This window comes from Nycticebus coucang, chromosome 13 (genome assembly GCF_027406575.1).
Source record: "Nycticebus coucang isolate mNycCou1 chromosome 13, mNycCou1.pri, whole genome shotgun sequence".
In the NCBI taxonomy this organism is placed as follows: domain Eukaryota; kingdom Metazoa; phylum Chordata; class Mammalia; order Primates; family Lorisidae; genus Nycticebus; species Nycticebus coucang.
The window spans coordinates 64,371,608-64,394,201 of record NC_069792.1 but is presented as its reverse complement, the minus strand read 5'-3'; the positions used below and the strand labels follow the sequence as shown (position 1 = coordinate 64,394,201).

Below are 22,594 nucleotides of genomic sequence, written 5' to 3'. Positions count from 1 at the left end.
GTCACCAGCCGACGGTTTTGTGGCCAGAATTGATATAGGGAGGGACCTTCAGATCTTGAGGGCTCATGTGAGTTTTACTCACAGCTGAGTGCAGTGGCTCATGCCTATAATCCTAGCACTTAGGAAGGCTGAGGTAGGAAGATGGCTTGAGGCCAGGAATTTGAGACCAGCCTGGGCAATACAGCAAGACCCCCATCGTCACAAAAAATTAGTAAAGGAAAAAAAATTAAAGAATCATGCACACATTCATAGATTACCTCCTAAAAACTTGGTCTTGGGAATAACAGTGAAGGGAAGAAAATAGAACTGTCCCTGTGTAATGGAATCCAGTCTGCAGGAGCGGGAAGGTTGCAGAATCTACAAAAGGCACTAGGAGGCCCTTGCTCAGCTGGGCCATGGCTATTCCACCATGTTCCTTATGGGATATAAAAAGTGATCATAAAAAGGAAGATGATTTGTCCTGACAGAGGCATTTTCTTTCCTCAGTCCATTCACAGATCTGTGGTAAATTTCCAGGCCACAACCATAAGGACATTCGTCCCTTAAGAAATGCTTGTACACCAGTGGCTCTAAAGAAACCTGCCAATGGAAGGCTCGGATTCCCCAAATTGTTTTCTAGAGCATTAAGCGTTGGTGATTAATATTCATGATTGCAGAAAGGAAATATTGCAGCACCCTGAGGCAACTTCAAAATCATCAAAGAGATTAAATTAAATTTAGAACAGTTTTCATATTGAGGGTTAGGTTATTGTATTTGGCTACTTTGCACAGCAACGATTCATGTATTCTGTCACACTGTTATGCTAATCTCCCTGCTTTCAATTATTCTGGATGCACTGGGATTTGCTGCGCATCTTCCTGCTCTTCCCATTCTATTTTTTATCCTCCTTTTCTTTTCTTCCCTCTTTGAAAGCCCACACTCCCCAGGCCTTGTCACTGTGGCAGGAAGCTCGGTGCCTTTGTGTGGACCCTCTTTTCTTTGTTCTAGCAGGTTCACAGCATTTAGGGGAACATCCGTTTGCTTCAGAAGCACCACTGTCTTGTTTCTGTTTGGGGCCTGGATGAACATCTGTTAGAAAGTTGGACGAGGGGGAGGCAAGTTGCAGACCAGGAGAAGCAGACATGAATTAAGGTTCCATTTGCTAACATGTAATTTGCAGCTTGAGAACAAGTGGCCATACATAAATTCTTAGTTGAATTTCTGTCCCTCCATGACTCACCAATGAAACTAATGAAAATTGCAGATTCATGATCGTTCACCTACAAATGCTAATAACTGGTTAGGGTGAAGATTGGGGTAAAAGCAAGTTTATAATTAGGCTTAACAATGAATGGGGTATAGAAATATTATTCATAAATTGCCTAGTTGTTCTTTCCAGATGTTGTTTCCAGTGGTTTAGTTTCGGTATCCAAAGAAAAACATTTGTAATGACAAGCTACAAATTTTTTTGTATTTCCTAACATTAGTAGAAAAGACTCTAAAAATGTATGAGACTGTTATGAATTCTGTATGGGACCACACCACATTAGTGTCCTCTGCTGCTGTAACAATGCACCAGAAACTTAGTGGCTTAAAACACTACACATTTACTGTCTTACAGTTCTGGAGGTCAGAAGTCTGAAATCAGTTTCACTGGACTAAAATTAAGGTTTTCTCAGTGTTGTGTTCCTTCTGGAGGCTATTAGGGAGAATGTTTTTCCTCGTCTTTTCTATCTTCTGGAAGCTTCCTCAGTTTCTCAGGGGCCTATGACTCTCTCCATCCAAATTCAAGGTCAGCGGCAGCAGGTGGAGTCAGTCACGTGCCCTCCACCCAGGCATCTTACTCAGCTTCTCTCTGCCACTTGTAAAGATCTCGGTGGTTACACCTGCACTCTGTAGATGAACCAGGAGAATCCTCCCAGCTCAATATTCCTAATTTAATCACATCTGCCAAGTTTTTTGCTCTGTAAGGTAACGTATTCACAGTTTCCAGGGATTAGAGTATGTGGACATCTTCAGGGACTGCCATTCACTCTATCACATATACCAAAATGCAGTTGTGCTCCTTTTTTTTTTTTTTTTAAACTTATTTTTTATTTTTTTGTAGAGACAGAGTCTCACTGTACCGCCCTCGGGTAGAGTGCCGTGGCGTCACACGGCTCACAGCAACCTCTAAGTCTTGGGCTTACGCAATTCTCTTGCCTCAGCTTCCCGAGCAGCTGGGACTACAGGCACCCGCCACAACGCCCGGCTATTTTTTGGTTGCAGTTTGGCTGGGGCTGGGTTTGAACCCGCCACCCTTGGCATATGGGGCCGGCGCCCTAGTCACTGAGCCACAGGCACCGCCCATGCTCCTTTTTAAAGAAAATATTTTCTGGGCTATATCAACATCTGGATGAATGAGCAAAACCATATGCAGATTTATTTTTAGAGCCTCAAATGAACATTTTTACATTCATGGGTTTATTTTTTTAAGTGACAAATTTAGGAACATGTGTTAGGCTTGGTATTTTATTATTGTATCACAAAACATCTCTCAGCAGTCTTAAACCAGATAAGAACCCCGACCTTTCCTCATCATACAGCAGAGTCTCCCCTTTTGGTGGGGGCTGCGGTCAGCCCATCGCTGCAGGGGGAAGGAGAATCCTTCCTGTCCTACACAGTTCCTGTCCCTCAGGCCAGCTGTGTCTCAGGAAAGGGCCAAGCGAGCAAGTCGGTGGTGTCACTGATTTTGCCATGAGCACTTGGATGTTCTCTGGGTTCTTGGGGGGAGGGGGGTTCAGGGAATGCTGAATTCACGGATCAATGAGTGGGTCCACAGCCCTTCAAGGGATATCATGTAGGAGGCAAATGGAATGATACTCGCCTTCCTTCTGTTCTCAGAAAGTAGCTAAGTAGGACCCTTGAAAGGTCAAATTTTCCCCTATAGAATGGTCATTAGCTATTTATAAACAAGCTATACTGCATTATTCTCAAGATTGACTGAAAATTGTAGGGTTGGACAAAAAGCAATCATTTATATCCAAAGCGAAGGTGAAGAGGAAACTAAAAGAAGACCAGGAGCGTCAGAGCAGCCATTGTGGACAAAGGGGTCCGCATTGCCTCACCTTTCTCTTTTCTCAATCTCCCATTTCCTCCTTTCCCTTCTCCTTGAGTCCCGTAAAGCCTCAGCTTCCTTTTGTTGCAGACAGCTGAGCATTGTTATGAAGGGTATAGACCTCAGTGCAGAGTGCCTGGCTTCCCTTCATGATCCCGCCAGAGTAGCTACGTGTCCTTGAACAAGTTATTTAACATCTCTCAAGCCACTTCCCTGATTTGTGAACTGGTGCTACTCAGAGCACCTAACTCATGAGTGAGTGCAAGTGGGAAATCAGCTGTTAGGAGTAAAGTGCCTAAACCAGTGCCCATCGTGATGTTACTCAATAGATGTTGGCTCATAGTATTCCAACCATCGTTTCCAGATCTGGGACAGGGTGTCTCCCTGCTCAATAAATGGAATTTATTTCTGATTCAATGGAGAACGTAATACATAAAATCTTCCATTAAGTTTAAAGGGTTTTTTTGTTTGTTTGTTTGTTGGTTTGTTTTTAGACAGAGTCTCACTCTATTGTTCTGGATAGAGTGTCATAGTGTCATAGCTCACAGCCACCTCAAACTCTTAGACTCAAGTGATCCTCTTGCCTTAGCCTCCCAAGTAGCTAGAATTACAAGTGCCCACCACAATGCTCGGCTAGTTTTTCTATTTTTAGTAGAGACAGGGTCTTACTCTTGCTCAGGCGGTTTTGAACTCCTGGCCTCAAGCAATCCACTAGTCTTGGCCTCTCAGAGTGCTAGGATTACAAGCATGAGCCACGGCACCTGGCCTCATTAAGTTTAAAGTCAAATTTGCCCAGTTGTAAAATGTTATGTTCACAAAGAAAAGGGAGGAAATACACCTAAGTCTCCAATTGGCAGAAATCACAGAGGAGAGATTCTTGGCTTCAGGACTGCTCACCTTCTTTCCTACTGGCTTTCCACCTAAGACCAGCCTGCCCGAAAGTAAGCTAAAACTACGTTGCTCTGGTGCTCACAGGATGCAGACAAAAGAAAGATCACCTTTCCCAGAAAGAATGTGGCTGCTCTGAGCTCACAGTGACACATCATACGGTGGGACTATCTGGGGGACAGCTCGTGAGGATTTGTTCTCAAGTTCAAGAGAGAGCCTTTCCCAAAGAATCCAAAGGCTGATGTAATGTTACTCATAGTGGTCCTTAGGGAACTTACTTGAAAGACCAGGTTAGAATAATTCGAATTAATGTTTTCACTACTTGATGTTACTGATTGCTTTGAAAACACTCGGAGTTCACATAACTGCTAATTTGGAATCAGTCTCTTCCCACTAGTTGTGTTCAAAGTTGATCAGCATTTTTTTTAATTAATTTATTTTTATTGTTAAATCATAGCTGTGTACATCAGTGCAATCAAGGGGTACAATGTGTGGGTTTCATATAGAATCGGAAATATTCTCATCAAACTGTTCAACATAGCCTTCATGGCACTTTCTCAGTTACTGTATGTAGGCATTTGTATTCTGCATTTTTGACAAAGGCAAGGTACTTTAGAATACATCCGTTCTCCATTTTTACACCTTTTAAATGAATGAAACTGAAGGAAGGTGTTTGGACATACCTTGACAACCCAAAACAAAGATTTTGATTTTGCTACTTTTGGCAGTATGAGAAAAAAAACAATTCTTATTTACCCATGTGATGAATAAAATCATAAACAATTCTTATTTACCCATGTGATGAATAAAGTCATACACTTCTATGCAGCAAACAGATGAGGAGATTGGGGTGGGGTGGGGCAGTGGTCAAGGTGGTGGCCATGCAAAGGAAGGTCCCCTCTACGGGCACCAAACAAACCCACAGATTAATCCCTCCTGGTTTCCAGCACACCAACTGTGACCAATTCAGACAACCATCCTATGCATGATTGTGCCTCCGAGATCAAAATTAGGGCCATAGAGACTTCTTGACATTCTTTGCAGGAGCACATTCTGAGAAGTATTTGCATTTCCCCCCTCAAGCCTTTCTAAATTGGTGTCATAGACACCATATCACTTTTAATACCTTCCTTAGAGACCTGAAACACCGTGCTCTTCTGATTCTAGGAGGGGAATTGTAAGGGGCAAGGAAAGTTTCTAGTTCATCTTCTATGGTCCCCGGAAATTCAGCTCCAAACCCTTGCCTAATTCTCAATTATGAATGGGGACCACAGATGTTAATCTGGAATGCAACTTCAATTTCTTTCCTGGAGAAAATTCTTTAAAGCAATTGCTCGGGCTAATGACTTTCTTTAAGAACTGACCTTAGTGTTTGCTTATTGGTTGCATTGAGTTTGTTCTTTTCTTATCAGAAGCCACTCTATAGCTTAAGAGTTTATATTATTTCTTAGCATTGAGTATGGCATCTAGCAAACATGAGTGCTTATTATCTAAAAGGTGCCTCTTTCTTTTTTCTTCTAGAATATAGTTGTTAAAATATTTGTAAAGTTTATTTTCTTTTTATAGATTCAGAGTACATTTTTGTTACATGGCCATAGTGTATAGATGTGAAGTCTGGGCTTTTAGGGTAACCATTGCCCAAATGTGTCCATTGTAACCATTAAGTAATTAAGAGGCACCACTTTCTGGTTGCTCCTTCCAAATTTTCTTTGTGGACTTCTTCCCTTCTCCTGCTCCCTAAATATAGATATTCCCAAGTAGGGTTCCCTCTAGTGCTTCCATTTCCTCTGAGAAGTCTCTTCTCAGTGGTTGTTATGGGCCAGGCAGAAGCAAAGGGCTCTCTAAGCTGTATTGGTTTTCTAGGGCTGCCATAAAAAAATTATCATAAATTGGGAGGCTTAAAACAATAGAAATTTGTTCTTCTCTGTCATAGTTCTAGAGGCCAGAAGTCCAGCAAACAAGGTGTCAACAAGGTTGGTTCCTTCTAGAAGCTCCACGGGGCAATCTGTTCCCTGCCTCCTTCCTAGCTTCTGGAGCACCTTGGCCATCCTTGGCATTCTTTGGCTTACAACTGGATCACTCCAGTCTCTGCCTCCACCCTCATACAGTGTTATCTCTGGGTGTTGTGTTCAAATTTCCCTCTTCTTATAAAGACACCAGTCATTGCTGTAGGGCCCATCAGAAGCCATTATGATCTCCTTTTGACTTGCAAAGGTCCTATTTTCAAGTAAGATCACATTCACAGGTACCTGGTGGACATGAATTTTTGCAGGACACTATTAATCCTAATACACAAACACTATCTCATTCAATCCTCACAACAGCCTTATCAATCCTGTATTATGATTGAAGAAACAGATTACTTCCAGATATTTATCTCCAATGTTAAGGGACATCTCTACTATGATGTTGCCATGGTACCGAAAAGTCCATATTCTAAAAGCAAATTCATCATTGCCCAATCCTCCCCAGTCCCTCCACCCCCTTTTTAAATACTCCTCCCATCCATCCTGTAATTGAGGAAAAGACATCTTTGGCACTCCCCTTCAGACAGTCACTAGACCTATTAAATCTGCATTCTTAATGTATTTTAAATCCATCATTCCTGTCCATTCCTGCCGCTGTCTCATTTTAGTACCCATCACTTTTAGATATTAACACTTAATAGTTTTTCAATCTTATGTAAAGTTTGATGCAAAGGCAGCTGCAGGCAATTCCTTCCAAAGGGATCTTCACCCTCCTGAACAGACATTCTGGGGTTGCTGGAGCTCACACTTCTTACCTATAGTACTATAACTTTATCCTGGTTAGCTATTAAATTTTATATATTTCAAACAAACCCATAAATTCACGACTTAAAACAACAATCATTTATTTAGCCCATGAATCTGGTACTTGGTGGGATTCCATCTCTGTTCCATGTACCATCAGCTGAGGGGGCTCACAGGCCTCTGGGAGGGAGCTGGAACGGCTGGGGGTCCTCGGGCCTCCTTCTGTACCTCCTTGTGGTCTCTCCTCGTGCTCTCTCCTGCACGGTGGCTTCGGGGTAGCCAGACTCCTTCTATGGCAGCTCAGGGCTTAAAAGCTGAAAGTCCCAAGAAACAGAACCAGGCAGCACCGTAGCTGCATTTGTGACCTGACTGTGGAGGTCACAGCACATCACTTCCCCACGCACCCCCAGGCAATGAGGTCACAGACGTCTCTGTGGGTCACCAAGGCTCAAGGAGGAGGATTCCTGGAGTCTACCTCGATGAGGTTCTAGAAGATTGCAGAGGACTAGGAATACTGTTCTGTCCAATTCTGTTCTGTTTCTCCCACTGATGCCAGAGTGAGCTTTCCAAACTGCAGCTGTAACTATGCTTCTCTCATGCTTAAACTCTTTGACTGTCTACCCATTCACTTCAAACACTATCTAAATTCCTTAATGAGGCAAATAACAGGCTTTGTGGCAGTGACCCCAGCTCTCTGAAGCCTCATCTCACGTTGTGGTTTTTGAATGCTCCATGTCTCCGTCAGCTAACCGTCAACAGGAAGATTCCAGAAGGCACCCCCATCTCTCACATCCTGCCACCTTTCCTCACGTGACAGCCTGGACTGTCCTCTTACCACACCTTTCTCTCTCCCCCATGAGAGGTTACCATGCCCCAGTCTCATCCACATTAACCTAGCTTTTCTGTAGTGTCTTTTGTTATTTTAGTATTACTGATCTGCATAATACTGCTCCTACTTTTTGTTAATTTCAAACAGACTGATACTTTTAATCAGGAACAACGTCACTAAAAGATAATTACTTTATGATCTCCTCAAAAAGACTTCACCATGTTAAGTGCTGGATGTTTTTGTAGCCTTATAATTACACTTTGTTCTGAGTATTAGTTCAGTTACTGGGAAACAGTCTGAACTTGCCAGATCTTGCTTTTGAGATTTGTTAGGCAACACCAGAGAAGTACTCACCTATAGGACTAATTATTCCCCACTACTGAGGCAAAACCTTTATGAGTAGACAAAGCCCCCTGTCTCAGGAGGCTTTCCAGCCTGACAGATGAAAACAGGCACTCTTCTTGACCTGGTGTGAGGCAGGTACTTTCCTTTTAGTCCTTTCACTTGGTTCTCTTCCCGAGTCTTGGGTAGTTTTCTCTCATGCATACACTGACTCAGCCGAATCCCTGAGCTCTCTGGAGTTCTCTGCACAGCGACCTTCTCTATACCCTGTCTGGTGACACCACTTGGGTGTCTTCAGACTCTCAACTCCACTGCCCAAGTCAGTGAGTCCACCGGGGGGGCCTCATGGGTTCCCCATCATGGCACGGTGGCTTGGAAATTCTCTCAAGGTGTTAGGCTGGGGCCATCACAGGGCTCACTTCTATTGTTTCCAGTGTCTTAGGGCTCACTGTCCTTTGATGTCCAATTCCCAGTGCCTTGAAAACTATTATTTCATATATATTGTCTTTTGGGTCTTATTTCTGTTGCTTTAGGTGGGAGGGTAATAAATTCAATCCCTGTTACTCCATCTTAGCTAGGAGCAGCACTCTCTGCTCTCATTTTAAGGTATATACCTGTTTACCTGGCCATCTGCCACTTGTCCTATGAGCTCCATCAGAGCAGGGCTGTGCTTTCTCTCTCTAATCAGAGAGATTTAGCATAGTCCCCTGTGCTTATCAAAAGGTCAACAAAGGTTTGTTGCATAAGCCAAGTGTTAGACTCCAGAGCGTATAAAGATGAATATGATAGTATCCCTAGCTTACACTAGAAACTATGGGGAAGGCACATCTCATGGAGAAGCCTTATAGGTTATCTTGTCCAAAAAAACAAAGGAACAGTAAACAAAGCCCATTTAAAGAGGAAGCCAAAGTAAGAATTGATCCTATTACAGACAGAACTTTCTTGGGATACTAGTTTCATAAACTTTTCATAGGTGCTTTGTTGACAAACAAAAAGGGTTCTGGCCAGAGCAGTTTGAGGAAAACTGGGTTAAACAGAGGTCAGCAGGTCTCTTTACTGTAGGATTCCTCAATCTTTAATGTGTTGGTGTTCCTCGTGGTGCTCCAAAAAGGGGGTAAATGTAAGAAGCAGTGTTTCTCAAGCTGTTTGATGATGGGATCTCTCCCATCTTAGAGCATCTTGAAAGGATACTATTTCCTGGAAAATGCTTTGGGAAAACCTACTTGTCAATGTCATCAGCAGATGGCCGCTCAGCCTTTGCTTGCATGTATCTTCAGTATCCCTGGACTGACTTCTACAGAGCAGCCCGTCACTGTCCCGCCATTGGACACCCTGCACATCAGAAAGTTCTTCTCACGTTGAGACTACATCTAACTTCCCATACCCATTCAAGTCTTCAAAGGGGATATAGCATGGGGTTCTTTTAAATCATAAGCTCCCCTAGTGAGCAGGGGGATGATTCTGGGTATGAATCTTTGACTTGCTCATTATCTTTGAGGATCAAAGTACCACAAAGGGAAGAACGTGCAAAGTGGTTCAGTGGTTTCAAACTCAATTTTTAGCAGCAAAAAAATTGTTCCCCCTTCCCCAAGTAAAATCTTACAGAAAATTAGGTATAAGAATAAAACTCCTTTGGCTGAAAAAGAAATGGGCCCGTATTCTCCTCTCACCTCCCTACCTGTGAAGGTGCTTAAAGCAACTCAGGAGAACACTATGAAAACCCAGAAATTACTGATTTAAGTTATTCTTCCAGCTCTAAATGGGAAAGGACTTATGCCATTCCGTACATGTAGATCTTAATCCTATTTTTAAAGTATTACCATTTCCAAAAAAAGATTTTCATGGTCCCCCTTTCCTGGTACCTTCTAAAGATGGTGCCGTTCTTTGTCATTTAAAAAACTTTATACTGCTTAACTTCTCTTGCCCTTAGTCTGCTCTTGGAAAGGCTTAGATGCCTGGTTTCCTCTTAGAAGACCCTAAATTTTCTGATGCAAAGAATCAGTGAGGTTCCCCTTCAGAGAAGAGGCTATGTGTGAACTCTGGGAGCTGTGCCTGCCCTCATTCCCTCCCACAACCATGAGATCCTTCCTTTCTAGCATTCCAAGAGGTTGTTCCTTCAAAGGGAAAAAGAGAGAAAAATGTAGGCCACAAGGAAGCTGGTAGGGGCCCTGGCCACAGTGGGGAGCTGTCCCAAGCCTGCCTGGGTGTGCCAAAGCTCTTCATCCACCCAGAGATGAGAATAGGACTCTTTAAGTTTAATCAAACACAGGGCGCCCCTGCTAGGCCTCTTGACATTGCTAAAAATAAAGTAGGGAAGTAGTCTGGTCTCTCCATGGTTGAATCCCATTACATTTTGGGAGGTGGGGGCAACTGGAACTAACAAAAGACATGATTTGTTTCAGAAAGGCTGTCTGGGGTCATGTCTCTTTTTTCTCTGTGCTGTGCAGTCCAGATTTTGCAGTTCTAATACAATCAGCTCTCAGTTGTTGATGCCGTGGGAAGGGAGCAAAGGAACAGACAATTCCCCAAATGTGGTTTTGCCAGGCGAGCCATCCACTTACTCTGGAGACCACAGGGACTTGTCGCCTCAGCTCTTTGCTCTCTGCTATGGTACCATGCGTGTCACAGATCTAGTTTTATAAATAATTCACTAATGCCTAGCAGTGAATTGATGCACAATTTTTTTTTTTTTTTAATTAGTCTGAGTGTCATGAAAGAGCCATCTGGAAATGTGAGCCTCTTAAAGGAGAACTCACTTCCTCCTCAACCCATAGGATACTCAGGCACTGTGCCTCCTGGCCCATTACAGAAGCCCCATTTGCAAATATGTTCATGTCAGGGCCTTCTGACCGTGTTCCTGTGGGGGAGGAGATGAGAGGTGGGTGGTTGGTTGTGGTATTAACCTATCCTCATTTCTCTGTACCAACCCCCTCCTGTAGCCTAAGAGCTAAAGACTCATACTTCAGAAGACTCTGTTGAGGGTGAGAGCCTTCTCTTCTCACACACGTTCCTGTGTCTGCTTGGGCTTGTGTTCATTTCTTGGACCACGCATATAAAGGGAATCACCTCGCAGTTGATTTTGCAGCAGAATCCTAAGGAGAAGAAATTCATGGAACCAAGCCTTAGAGGCCAACAGTTCCAAGGAGTGCTTCAGATCAATGGGTTTATTTGCCACTAGGAGACCCAGAGGTTGTTTGGGTACAGGCTTTCATAACAACTATTAAGACATCACTGTAATGACTATATCTATCTCAACAGTGCTCATAGGGGTGGCTCCTGTGGCTCGGCGGGTAGGTTGCCAGCCCCATATACCAAGGGTGGCCAGTTAGAATCTGGCCCCGACCAAACTGCAACAAAAAAATAGCTGGGCGTTGTGGTGGGCGCCTGTAGTCCCAGCTACTTGGGAGGCTGAGGCAAGAGAATCACCTAAGCCCAGGAGTTGGAGGTTGCTGTGAGCTGTGATGCCAAGGCACTCTACTAAGGGCGATAAAGTGAAACTCTGTCTCAAAACAAAACAAAAAATAAATGGTGCTTATAAAAAATGAGGTGATATTAATGATGTACATTACCATCCAAGTCCTCCGCTAGAGGATTAGTGAGGTCTAGAACAAGAGATACAGCTCGGTGCCCATAGCTCAGTGGTTAAGGCACCAGCCACCTGCACTGGGGCTGGTGGGTTTGAACCCAGCCCAGGCCTGCTAAACAACAATGACAGCAACAACAACAAAAAGAGCCGGGTGTTGTGGTGGGCACCTGTATTCCCAGCTACTTGGGAGGCTGAGCAAGAGAATCACTTGAGCCCCAGAGTTTGAGGTTGCTGTGAGCTGTGACGCCACGGCACTCACCTGAGGGTGACAAAGTGAGACTCTGTCTCAAATAAATAAATAAATAAAAGAAGAGACAGTATATCCGTCTTGTACCCACACCTAGCACAGAGTGGACAATAATAAATAATTATTAAATAAATTATGAATGACCATTTTTCAATTCTCTAAACACCATTCCCTGAAAATAAGGGCATAGAGTTAAATTTGGAAAGTGAGGGTAAATAGGTAAATCAACCTTAATGTCATGTCCATCTTTATGTTGCTCTTTGGAGAGATACAGATCTCCAGATGTGGTCTGTGAGGCCCACCGGGCTGTCCGGACCTACCCTACAGCCGCATCTGGTGCCGCATGTCCTTGCACTATTTCTTGCACATGTCCTTGCACTATTTCTTGCACATGTCCTTGCACTATATCTTGCACGCCTGCAACCTGGGCTTCCACACGGTGTTTCCCTCACCCTGTGCCTTTGCCTTTGCTCAATCATCAGTCCTCAGGGAAGAACTAGCCTACCCTAGCCCTCCTGACAAGGCCAAGTTTCTATTATGTCATCTTGTGAGACGGAACACCCTCTTTGGTAGCATTTTCTTCAACAGTGGCTTTCTATTTGCTTTTCTGATTATTCTAATAATGTCTGTCTGCCTTATTCAGCAGCAAACTCCATGAGGGCAAGGACTGAGTCAAACATGATACTTAGCAATAGTGGCTTCTCAATAAATATTTGATGAATGACTGAGGAATGTATGATTGAGTGAGACGGTGGGCAGGAGTAACCTAAAGAACTGAGGTTTTCATAACCTAGCTGTGGTCCCCAGGCCTGGGGCCTAGGATGGGTACTGGCCCGTGGGCTATGAGGAACCCGGCTGACCCGCAGAGCAGGAGGTGAGCAGTGGGGAAGCAAGCAAAGCATCATCTGTATTTACCGCCGCTCCTCGTTGCTCCATCACCACCTGAGCTCTGCCTCCTGTCAGATCAGTGGGGCATTCGATTCTCATAGAAGCATGAACCCCACTGTACACTGATGATCTAGGGTGCACGCTCCTTAGGCGGCTATAATGTCTGTTGATCTGAGGTGGAGCTGAGGTGGTGATGTTAGCACTGGGGCCATCTAGTTGCAGCAACACAAGCTCAGGGCTCCCACAATAAGTGTAATGGGCTTCAATTATTCCCAACCGAGTCTGTGGAAAAATCGTCCTCCACGAAACCGGTCCCTGCTGCCAAAAAGGTTGGGGACTGCTGACCTGGGTCCGTGGGTGGGCTTGCAAATCCACAGCAACTGAGACTGTCTGCATTGGTGAGTGGGTATCCACAGCACATTCACATGGCTTCTAAGGGGAGAGCCCTTGGCTTTTGACAGATAAAGAATCTTTAAGGGGGATCAGTGCTAGTAGTGCAGTGGTTATGGCACCAGCCATATGCACTGAGGCTGGCGGGTTCCCCCCCAGCCTGGGCCAGCTGAACAACAGTGCAACAAAAACTAGCCGGCGTTGTGGCGGGCACCTGTAGTCCCAGCTACTCGGAAGGCTAAGGCAAGAGAATCACTTAAGCCCAAGAGTTTGAGGTTGCTGTGAGCTGTGACGCTACAGCACTCTACACAGGGCCACATAGTGAGACTCTGTTTCAAAAAAAAGGAATAGAATTTTTAAGGGGTTTCATGTGAATATGTTTAATTACATGAAAAGAGGGAGAAGGAAAAGAAACTGAGAAAAATGTAAACTGATAAAGGGGGAAATTTATAAGAAAAATAGAACAGAAGAAAGGTTAACAGCGGAGAAAGAATACACAAGAAGGCACTTGGGGGTGGCAGTTATTCTTGAATGAATTCTGCTAACTTAGTGATGTTGACTCTGTACAAGGCCCTTAGGCTTAGCATGGTAGCTCAGCCTATAATCCTAGCACTCTGGGAGTCTGAGGTGGGCGGATTGCTTGAGTTCATGAGTTCAAGACCAGCCTGAGCAAGAGCAAGATCCCATCTCTATTAAAAAATAGAAAAATTAGCTGGGTATTGTGGCTAGTACCTATAGTCCCAGCTATTTGTGAGGCTGAGGCAGGAGGATTGTTTGAATATACTTTGAGGTTGCTATGAGCTAGGCCATGGCACTGTAGTCTGGGACAACAGAGTGAGACTCTGTACTCTGCCACTCCTGTTGCTGTCATCCCAAGATCCCTGGGCGTGGAGTGTGAGTTTGAAATCTGTGTGAGGGGGTGCCTGCCTATTTGGGTGTGTCAGTCGCTGCCTCTGATTCCATTTTGACTTGTTCAGAAATTACAGAAAATCTTCCACTGTGGGAATGCAGAAAGCCGAGGAGAGCTCACTGTACCTTATAGAAAGAGTCCTGCTTTCCACAGTTACTAAATATTCTTCTGGCCCTAATAAATCTTAGGGCCTCTGTCTACCCTTTTGTGAAAAGAGATCTATCTCCATGACCTTTTCTAGCACCCCCACCCCCCCCACCCCAAGAAGTCAGCTGTTCCTAACAGCCTGACATATGGCACAGACTTGGGCTGGAGGAGACAGCAAGCAGGGGTTTAGGGGAAAGGAGGACAGATGACAGCTTGCCCGCCACCTCTAGCTGACCATGGCTGAGCCTACCCCAGTGACACCTATAACCCCAGATGGGCCATAACCCCAAGCCTGACCTTCCTCCCAGACTGTCGCAGTGGAGGCAGCTCTAGAGTTCAGCAGGGGTTTGGGCAGGCTCGAGGCAGACTCAGGGAGACTGATCAGAGGGGTCCCTAAGGGACAGGATCAGCCCAAGGGTCAGCACAGTGGGCCAGTCAAGTGTTCCTTCTTATTTTATTGACTAGGACTAGAATATTTGCCCCCCTTTATCCAAAATATTTTCAGCACTTTCAGGCAGGGCTGATCCTTAACAAGGCCAGAAAGCATCTAAGTTGGAACTTGGTGTCCCTCTCTCTTTCCACATTTTCCATTTGGAAGCCACTTTCTCTCTGCTGCCATCCTTTCTCTGCTCTTTCCAGCTGCTCTGCTGCCTCCAGAACTCTAGAAATTTCTGGAAATTTCTGCCTACCCCTAGGAAAATTTACTTTTTCTAGAACTTTGACTCAGGGCTGAGGTGCCCAAAGTGAATTTGATTAGCAAAGTTGTGCTCTGCCTTTCCATTTCTCTTCCCAAACAGAAACGGCCTCTGACAACTGAGGCCTCCATGCAGAGACCACAGGCGGCAGGGAAGACAGTTTCAGCACTGCTTGCAAAACACTCCTTCTTGCCCATCAGATTTCACAGCTGTACCCAGTTAACCTTGGGCCTGAGACTGCATATTTAATGCAAAACTCAGATAGCGGGTTGTTTCCATCTCAGGGCCAGCTGGGAGTTTGCAGAGAAGGACTGTAAGACCTTTGACACTTACAGGGGGAAGAACATGAAGATGGGTTCCAGGTGTGTCTGCCTGGCGGCAATGCCAACGCCACTAGCACACTATTGTGTGCTCATCATCCTGGTGGGGCCTTCATGGAGACCACAAGAGACCTCTATTTGTCTCTCTGGCCTGAGAAATGTCACCAACGGCCTTGCTCCGTGAAGTAGGGTCCTCAGAACAGCAGCAGCAGCATCACATGGGAGCTTATTAGAAACACAGAATCTCAGTCCCACCCCAGCCCCAGCCCTGCTCAGTCAGAGCTGCATTGTCTCAGGATTCCTGGGAATTTGCTTGCACATTGATCTTGCAGATACAGGGTCTGGTGTAGTGTTTTGCAACCTTTTTTATCTCACAGCACACTTGAAGCTATAATTATCCTTCCATGACACATTTGAATTATATTGATCCAAAATGAATATACTTACTGTGCTTTGAACTTTTCTTTTGAAAATAATTTAATTAATTATCTTTAATAATGTTTGGAGCATGCCTGAGATCGTCTCACAGCACTCTAGTTGAAAATCACTAGTCTAGTGGGTCTTCCTGCCAGTTGTCATTCCTGAGGGTCTTTACTGGATAACATCTTGCTGGCTTGGCTCGCACTGGGGACTGGGCCTCCACAACTCAGCAGGGACAGGGCTAGCGCCTGTGTGGATAGGGGCAGCCCCTCACCCCTGCATTTGGGAGGTTTAATGATAGGAGTATTGTGTGCCATATGGTGTTTGCCTCACCGCCATGTTGCTTCTGTCCCCAGGCAATCTATAAAATGGTTTCCTCCGTAATGAAAATGCCTGAAGATGAGTCAACCCCAGAGAAAAGGACAGAAAAGATCTTCCGCCAGATGGACACCAACAGAGACGGTAAGAGGCGGAGGCTCTTTGCTCTGTCAGGTGGGGCTGTGGGAGGGGCCAGGGAGTCCAGGAAGGGAAACAACACCAGAGGACACAGTCTTGGGGACTGGCTGGAGACCCTTTATGAGGCTATCACACCCTCCGTGCTTCCTGGCCAGGCAGGAAGGAAGAGGACTAGGTGGTCACTACAGAGCTGATCCCAGTCCATGGGCAAATGCCTTCTTTCTAGGCCCTTCTCTCCTCCTTCTCAGTCATCTTCTACCTCCAAGAAAATCAGATGGGTCTTACGGAGCAGGAATGGAAGAACCCAAGAAAGCACTGTTAGCACAGGCCAGTCCTCAGGACAGGCCCAGGGCACAGCAGGCTGGGTCCCTGCAGGCCAATCAGAATGGGAGGAGGGGTTGTGTCATCTGACCCAGGTGCTGGCAGCTTTCACCCCAGCCTGCTCATGGGATCCTGTTGGGGTGTTTTGTGTGTGCTGTAAGGGGTTGGGTCTCCCAGAGACACATGGGCTCCCTTAGTCACTGAGGGACCAGGGAGGCGGGAGGAGTGAGGAAGGGAGATGGCCAGCAGGTTGGGGCATACTTATACTAAACAATTGTTTGCTGTTTATCTGAAATTCACCAGAAGGCACCACCTGCACGATTCAAACCCAACAAAGTAACAAGGAGGGTTGGAATAGAATAGAAGGACTTGACAAAGCATTCTATGACAGACATACTCTTATCTGACAATATGAATGTTACTTTTTTTGCATTATTATTATTATTGCTCAATATTTTGTTGCAGCAATTGTCTGATTTCTTTTCTGAATGTATTTATCTTCATTCGTTCTTCACGAGGCTTTTGTCTCTAGTCCTTATCTTAAACATTGGTATTGTTATTAAGTGTTAAGCCTTTTTAATTTTGTGAAGGCAAAAAGTGGAAACCAAATAAACACATATATATGTATAGAGAAAATAAAAAAAAGAAAAGAAAGAAAAAAAGAATAGAAGGACTTTAGATACGGAGTTGCTGGATAGAATACAGAAGGCCCAATTATCTTTGAATTTCAGATGAACAAGGGATTTTTTAGTGTAAATATTTGGGGCATACTTATACTAAACAATTGTTTGCTGTTTATCTGAAATTCAAAGTTAACTAGAAGTCCTGTATTTTATTTGCCAAATCTGGCAACCCTATTTAGATGTTATACCCCAGTTTAAAGTGTTGAGCTCAGGGCCTGGTCCTTAATAGGCTCTGCAGCTTTTGCTATTCTGACCAGCCCACTTGTTGTCTCAGAGTCCCCAGCAGTTCCTGCCAAATATGTGCACGTACACTCATCCGCCCCACCTCGCGTCAATGTACAGAAAACAGCAGGCTTTGCAGCAGAGCGAGCCTCTCTCTCTTTCTGTCCCCACCCTGGGTCACCAGCTGCCTGAAAGTCTGGGTTTGCACAGTGCGGGCCAATTCCTTTGCTGTGTTTCCTCCACCCAGGTGCCATTTTGTCCCATTACATCTTATTTCTCCTTAAATTTGATTGTTCTTAAAGAGGAAACAAGCGCAGACTTATTTTAGTAGCTAATAAACTTACTGATATTACACGGTAGGATTTGCTGTTGCTCCAGGGCACACGAGGGGTCTGTGCTCTGCTCTAGGTCCCCACCCTTTTAAAGCAGGGCTGGGGGGTGGAAGAAGACCAAGAATGCCACAGGATAATGTCCTGTGTGCTGGTCATAGGCAACCAACTAGGGTCTCTCCACTGGCACCCTGATGCTATAGGATCGCAGAGCCCTAACTGGGCTAGACCTCGAATGCTCAAGTCCTGTACTTCCCTAAGGGAAAGGGCAGCGAGGGAAGGGGAGGAGGAAGCAGCAGGAGGCTCACAGCCTACAGTGGTCAGAGGAATCTTAACCCAACCAAGAGACTGGGTGCTTTAGCTCAGTGCTTAGTTTCCAGACCCCAGGGCTGAGGCCACCTGGTCCCCTATCTGCCTGGAGCAGAACAGACCTCACAGAGAGTCCCAGCCATTAGATTCCTCTTGCCTGAGGCTCTTGGCATTCAACCCCTGGCCTCTGACTGGAAGAGAAAAGCCTGGGGCCATAGGTAAGCCCAGCTCTGAAGCCTGAGGTCCAGTCAAAGGTGGGATTCGTCTCTGCCACCACCAAGTGGTGCCTCCCAGAGCCGCCCTCAGAGATTCCAAGGTCCTGGGTGGCTGCTGCTGTCTCCTTCCCATGGTGCCTTGCAAACTCTGAGGACTCCATCATCATTCTGACTACTACGTGGATGGGGCATGTTCTTAAAAAACGGTCAGAACATGAAACCTAGAGGGGACCAACTCTACATATTGAAGACAAACTAATGACTAAATCCCCATCTTTCTGCTTCACGTAGATAAAATGGGTTTGGTTAAACAAGAACTGGGGTCTGGGGCAAGAGGTTGTGGCTGAGAGCAACACATATTTATTGATGTCTCTGTTGGGGGAATCACCTCCTGTCTGGGTTTGGAATAAATCAAGAAATAAGAAAGCAATAACTGAGGCAACAGGACAGGGCTACCATGGGTGATGTGGCTCAGTGTGGCAGTCCTAGCACGTGCCGACAAACCCCAAGGGCTGTGCAGAGCAAGGTGGACTGGTGCCTGTCCATGATGGAGGAGCAGGTGGAAATAAGTCCTCTGTAGGGCAGCTTCTTCCAAGGGAAAGGAGGAGGGTGACGTGGAGCAAAAATGTCCTGCAGTTCCTCCCACATTTACCAGTGAAGTGACCTGTGTCACTCCCCATGCAGGGCAGGCAAAGAGAAGTACCGGGAATGGTGAAAGGGCTTTGTGGCCTCCAGCTCCTATCCAATCTCCTCTCCTCCCCACAGCAATAGTGACAGAGGGGCCTTTCCAGAAGAGAATTCATGCCAGGCTGATGCAGGAAGGGTCACTGGGCAGGAGTGGGACCCCGGGCTGCCAGGTCGCCCTTTTCCAGCCCATCAGGGCAGGAGGAAACCAGGCAGGCAGTGTCTGCTCCCCACACGCACACCTTCACTTCATTCTCCACCCTGGTGGTAGTGGTGGAGGGGTGCAGCTGTCTTCTTGTGCTGCCTGACAGAATGAACGGATGCTATGTCACAGCTTCTCCCCCAGATATGAGAGGTTCTTGCAGCAAACCTAAGTACGCTGGAGTGGCCTGAAGAGGCCCAGAAGGCTCCCAGGAACATTATGGGAATGGCCTCGGTGCGGAGAGGACACAGCTCATTCTCATGAAGGCACAAGGTGCCTCTTATCCCACAAATACTGAATGAGCCCCTCCAGGGCACCTGGAGTCTGAAAGGCCACGAGGGTAGGGACCAAGTCAAGGTCATCCGTCACCTTCCCCCAAGCCCCGGCCTAGGGACGGGCACACAGTGGGCTCTCGGGAAGTGGTGCTGTGTTGTCATGTTCACTGAGGCTGGGGCTAGCAACGCCACAGCAAACAAGCCAGAGACCCTGCCTCGTGGGTCTTATGCTGGAAAGAGCGGCACCTGGGCCCTTCCGTGGCACAGGTGACAGCTTTGCATCCAGTGGCTGTGAAGCTGTGGGCAGGTAAGCGGCTGCTGCCACCAACACGCGGTGGGAAGGGTGTATGCTCATGTAGCTGACGCCAGCTGCCACTCACCTGTCTTCTTGCTTCCTAGGAAAACTTTCCCTGGAAGAGTTCATCCGAGGAGCCAAAAGCGACCCGTCCATAGTGCGCCTCCTGCAGTGCGACCCGAGCAGCGCCGGCCAGTTCTGAGCTGCGCCCCACCACTCCACGTGTAGAGCTGCTTGTGTCCCCCTTTGATTTTTCTTTTTAACAGATTTTTTTTTTTTTTTTTTGCCAAACAATATTGATGGTGATGCTGCCCCCTGTGCGGTCAGACGTGCTTCCCTCTGTGACGCCTTCAGCTTCTCTTGTCGTGGATGCTTCGCAGGAATGCCCAGAGCCCCAGTGTGCTTGTGGAGAGCATGGACAGACTTTGCGGTGTTCATTGTTTGACGATTTGTAATCGTTACTATTATTATTTTCTTTCAATTCTAATGTCTCTCTTCTAAAACCTAAGACTCGGGGTGGGGTGGGAGGCTACAAGAGAAGGGAAACCCATCTAGCCCAGTGATTCCCCTGGAAGCTTTGAGGGGGCTTTTGTTTGGAAGAACAGAACACCCCACCTGGGCCTGCTGTTGCACACATGCAGAGGGGCCGGGTGGGTGGCACCTGAGGCTGGATTCCCCAAGAACAAGTCAGCCTCTGGGACTGGGACATTCCTCCAGGGAGCCCATTCCACCCTCCTCCCAGCAGGCTGTAGTTTCTAAGCTGTGAACATTTCAAGGTAAATTAATAGAGGAGAGGAAAGAGATGGCTCAGCTGTTTTTTCCCCCACAGGTTTACACTAGTTGAGCTGATATGAGTGTCTTTGGAAATTAAATACAGAGGGTAACATATTCCAAAACCAGACCCATCTTACTGCCTATTGTTATTTACAAAAAAGAAAAAAAGACTGCTGTATATAAAATATTGGGTATTGCAGACCAAATTAAGTGTTTTTGCCTTGTTTAAATGAAATGCATGTTTAGTGAGCACTAATACAATCTTATTCCAGAGACTGTTTTAGTAGCTTATTGTGAAGTAAGCCAATTATAATGAATGTCTATGTCTTGTTTTAAAGTCATATCTGTCTTTGCACAAATGTACCAATCAACAAGTATATTTTATGTATTCCATAAAAGTGCAGAATGACCCTGCCCAGGGCTCGATGTTAATGTTGAATGTCCTTCCAGAGTCGCAGCGCTGGGAGAGCAGAGGAAGAGCGGTGTGGCTAGGGCATGTCAAAGAGGAGCTCCAGGAGGTCAGCATTTACGGGAGGACTGAGGCAGGAGATTTACTCACCTGGCCCAGCAGCTCATTGGCAACATGAAATTGGAGGCCTGGGGCTTTTCTGAGCAGATTGAATATTCTGCAGACTTAAAAAAGATAGCATGGATGCTTGGGAATTCCCAGTGGTTTAATCCATGTATATGGTTAGGGAGCCATATATGGAACACTCACTTTTCCAGGTCCCCAGTGGCCCTTTCGAAGGCTCAGAGTTTGGTTTGATCTAATTCACTGTAAAGAAGATATGAACTAGTGAGTCTGTGGCTTCCAAGTCCCACTATGGAGAACTCAAAAGTATTTTGCTTGAATGCAGATTTCTATTTCCAGAAGTGACAGCACAAATTTGCTGTTTGGCCTGACCTCATAGATATTACTTGGAAATGAAGGTTAAGAGTAAAACTTGCCAGTCACAGGCAAGCCATATACTCTCACCAGCAGTTGGTATGATGGGCAACCTGCCCTGAGAGAAGGCAGAGACGTCCCAACTGCATCTGTGGGCTCCTGTAGAAGCGGAGCAGAAAGATAAACATCACAACCAGGAGGGAAGTGTCACTGAGTCCTTTCTAACCTCCAGGATCCTGTACATGACCTCAGTTCAGTCTAGCTAGTAGCAAAAATCCAAATTTGCATAGTGGACCAAAATGAACCAAACTTTAAGATGAAATTCTGAGACCTGGACTTGGTAATGTCATCTTAGTTTTCCTCATAGTGGTTCTATACCAAGACTTGCCAAATTCCTTCATGGCCCAAGGGGTAAAATATTTTTTTGAAAAACAGGGAATTAACCTAAGTCATGGAGTGCAGAGGGGGCCCAGCACCCCCTATGGGTGTGTTCAGGAGTTGCACCCCACTTTTTTCTGGGTTGCACTGAAGGCCTCTCTTCTCCCTTTAGTTCTCCTTTGATGGGTGAAGTCAGTTAATGATCAGAGAAACCTGCCTGGGCCCTGCCCTTGGTCATGACATCTTGCTGAGCCAGACCCACTCTCTTCCCTAGAACCTAGAGCTGGGGTGAGGAGCACAGAGGAAGGTCTCCAGCTGTTCAGGAAAGAAAACAGAGCCAGACGCTTGGCTAATGAATGCCGATGCTCCCAGGGCGTGCGGAAATAGCCCTTGTCCTGCTGCTGACCCTGTCTGTGTCTTCTCAAGGGTTGTTTTTCTCCTTCTCCTCCTTCCCAGGCAGGCCCTTGTATGTCTAATTCAGGGCACTCAAGTTTGGCCCAGGGACTCCATGACACCCAGGGGCAGAATGCCTAAAAAAGTGTGGGTCACTCCTGTGCTGGGCTGCTCATTGTCATTTCTGTGTTCAGGGACCTCTGGATATGGCCTGTTCTGAACCAGATAAAGCCAGCCTGTGATGTCTAAGGGACTGGAATAAAGTGGCTTACGACCTGAAGGAGTCTACAGAGTGCTTGACTATTTGTACCTCATTTGGGGAAGGGGTGCTGAGGGTGCTGGTCCATCCCATTTGTAGGATGAAGGGGCACTTTCCACAGTGGATTTGATGATATATGTGTTTATAAATAATATCATGTAGAGTGGCCCCCACATCTGCTGCTTTTATGTAGCTCTTGTGTGGCATTAAAGTAAGTTTATTGTTTTTTATATGATCATCTGGAATGTGGGATTTTCATGCCTAAACTGTTGCCCCAGCTGACCCTGTGCCTTAGTGAGGCTCTAGATTCTGACACTGGCCTCCTCCTGGATGTTGTTTCTGCCCTAGAGAGACACAGGGACCCAAGTTTGTGGGTGGGAGATGGGAGAGGTTGCTGAGCCCA

At 46.0% G+C, this 22,594-nt stretch overlaps 1 protein-coding gene across 4 annotated transcripts in view; it reads left to right on the top strand.

Moving 5' to 3' along the window:
* Window positions 1-22,215, top strand: part of NCALD (neurocalcin delta) — a 489,836-nt gene extending 467,621 nt beyond the window's left edge. For all 4 annotated transcript variants that reach the window (XM_053558841.1, XM_053558842.1, XM_053558843.1 and 1 more), the window contains 2 exons: window positions 15,867-15,972; window positions 19,606-22,215. In XM_053558841.1, coding sequence (XP_053414816.1) covers window positions 15,867-15,972; window positions 19,606-19,703 — 204 coding nt within the window. In that variant the 3' untranslated portion in view covers window positions 19,704-22,215. The remainder of the gene's footprint in view (window positions 1-15,866; window positions 15,973-19,605) is intronic.
* The last annotated feature ends 379 nt before the right edge of the window (window positions 22,216-22,594 follow it).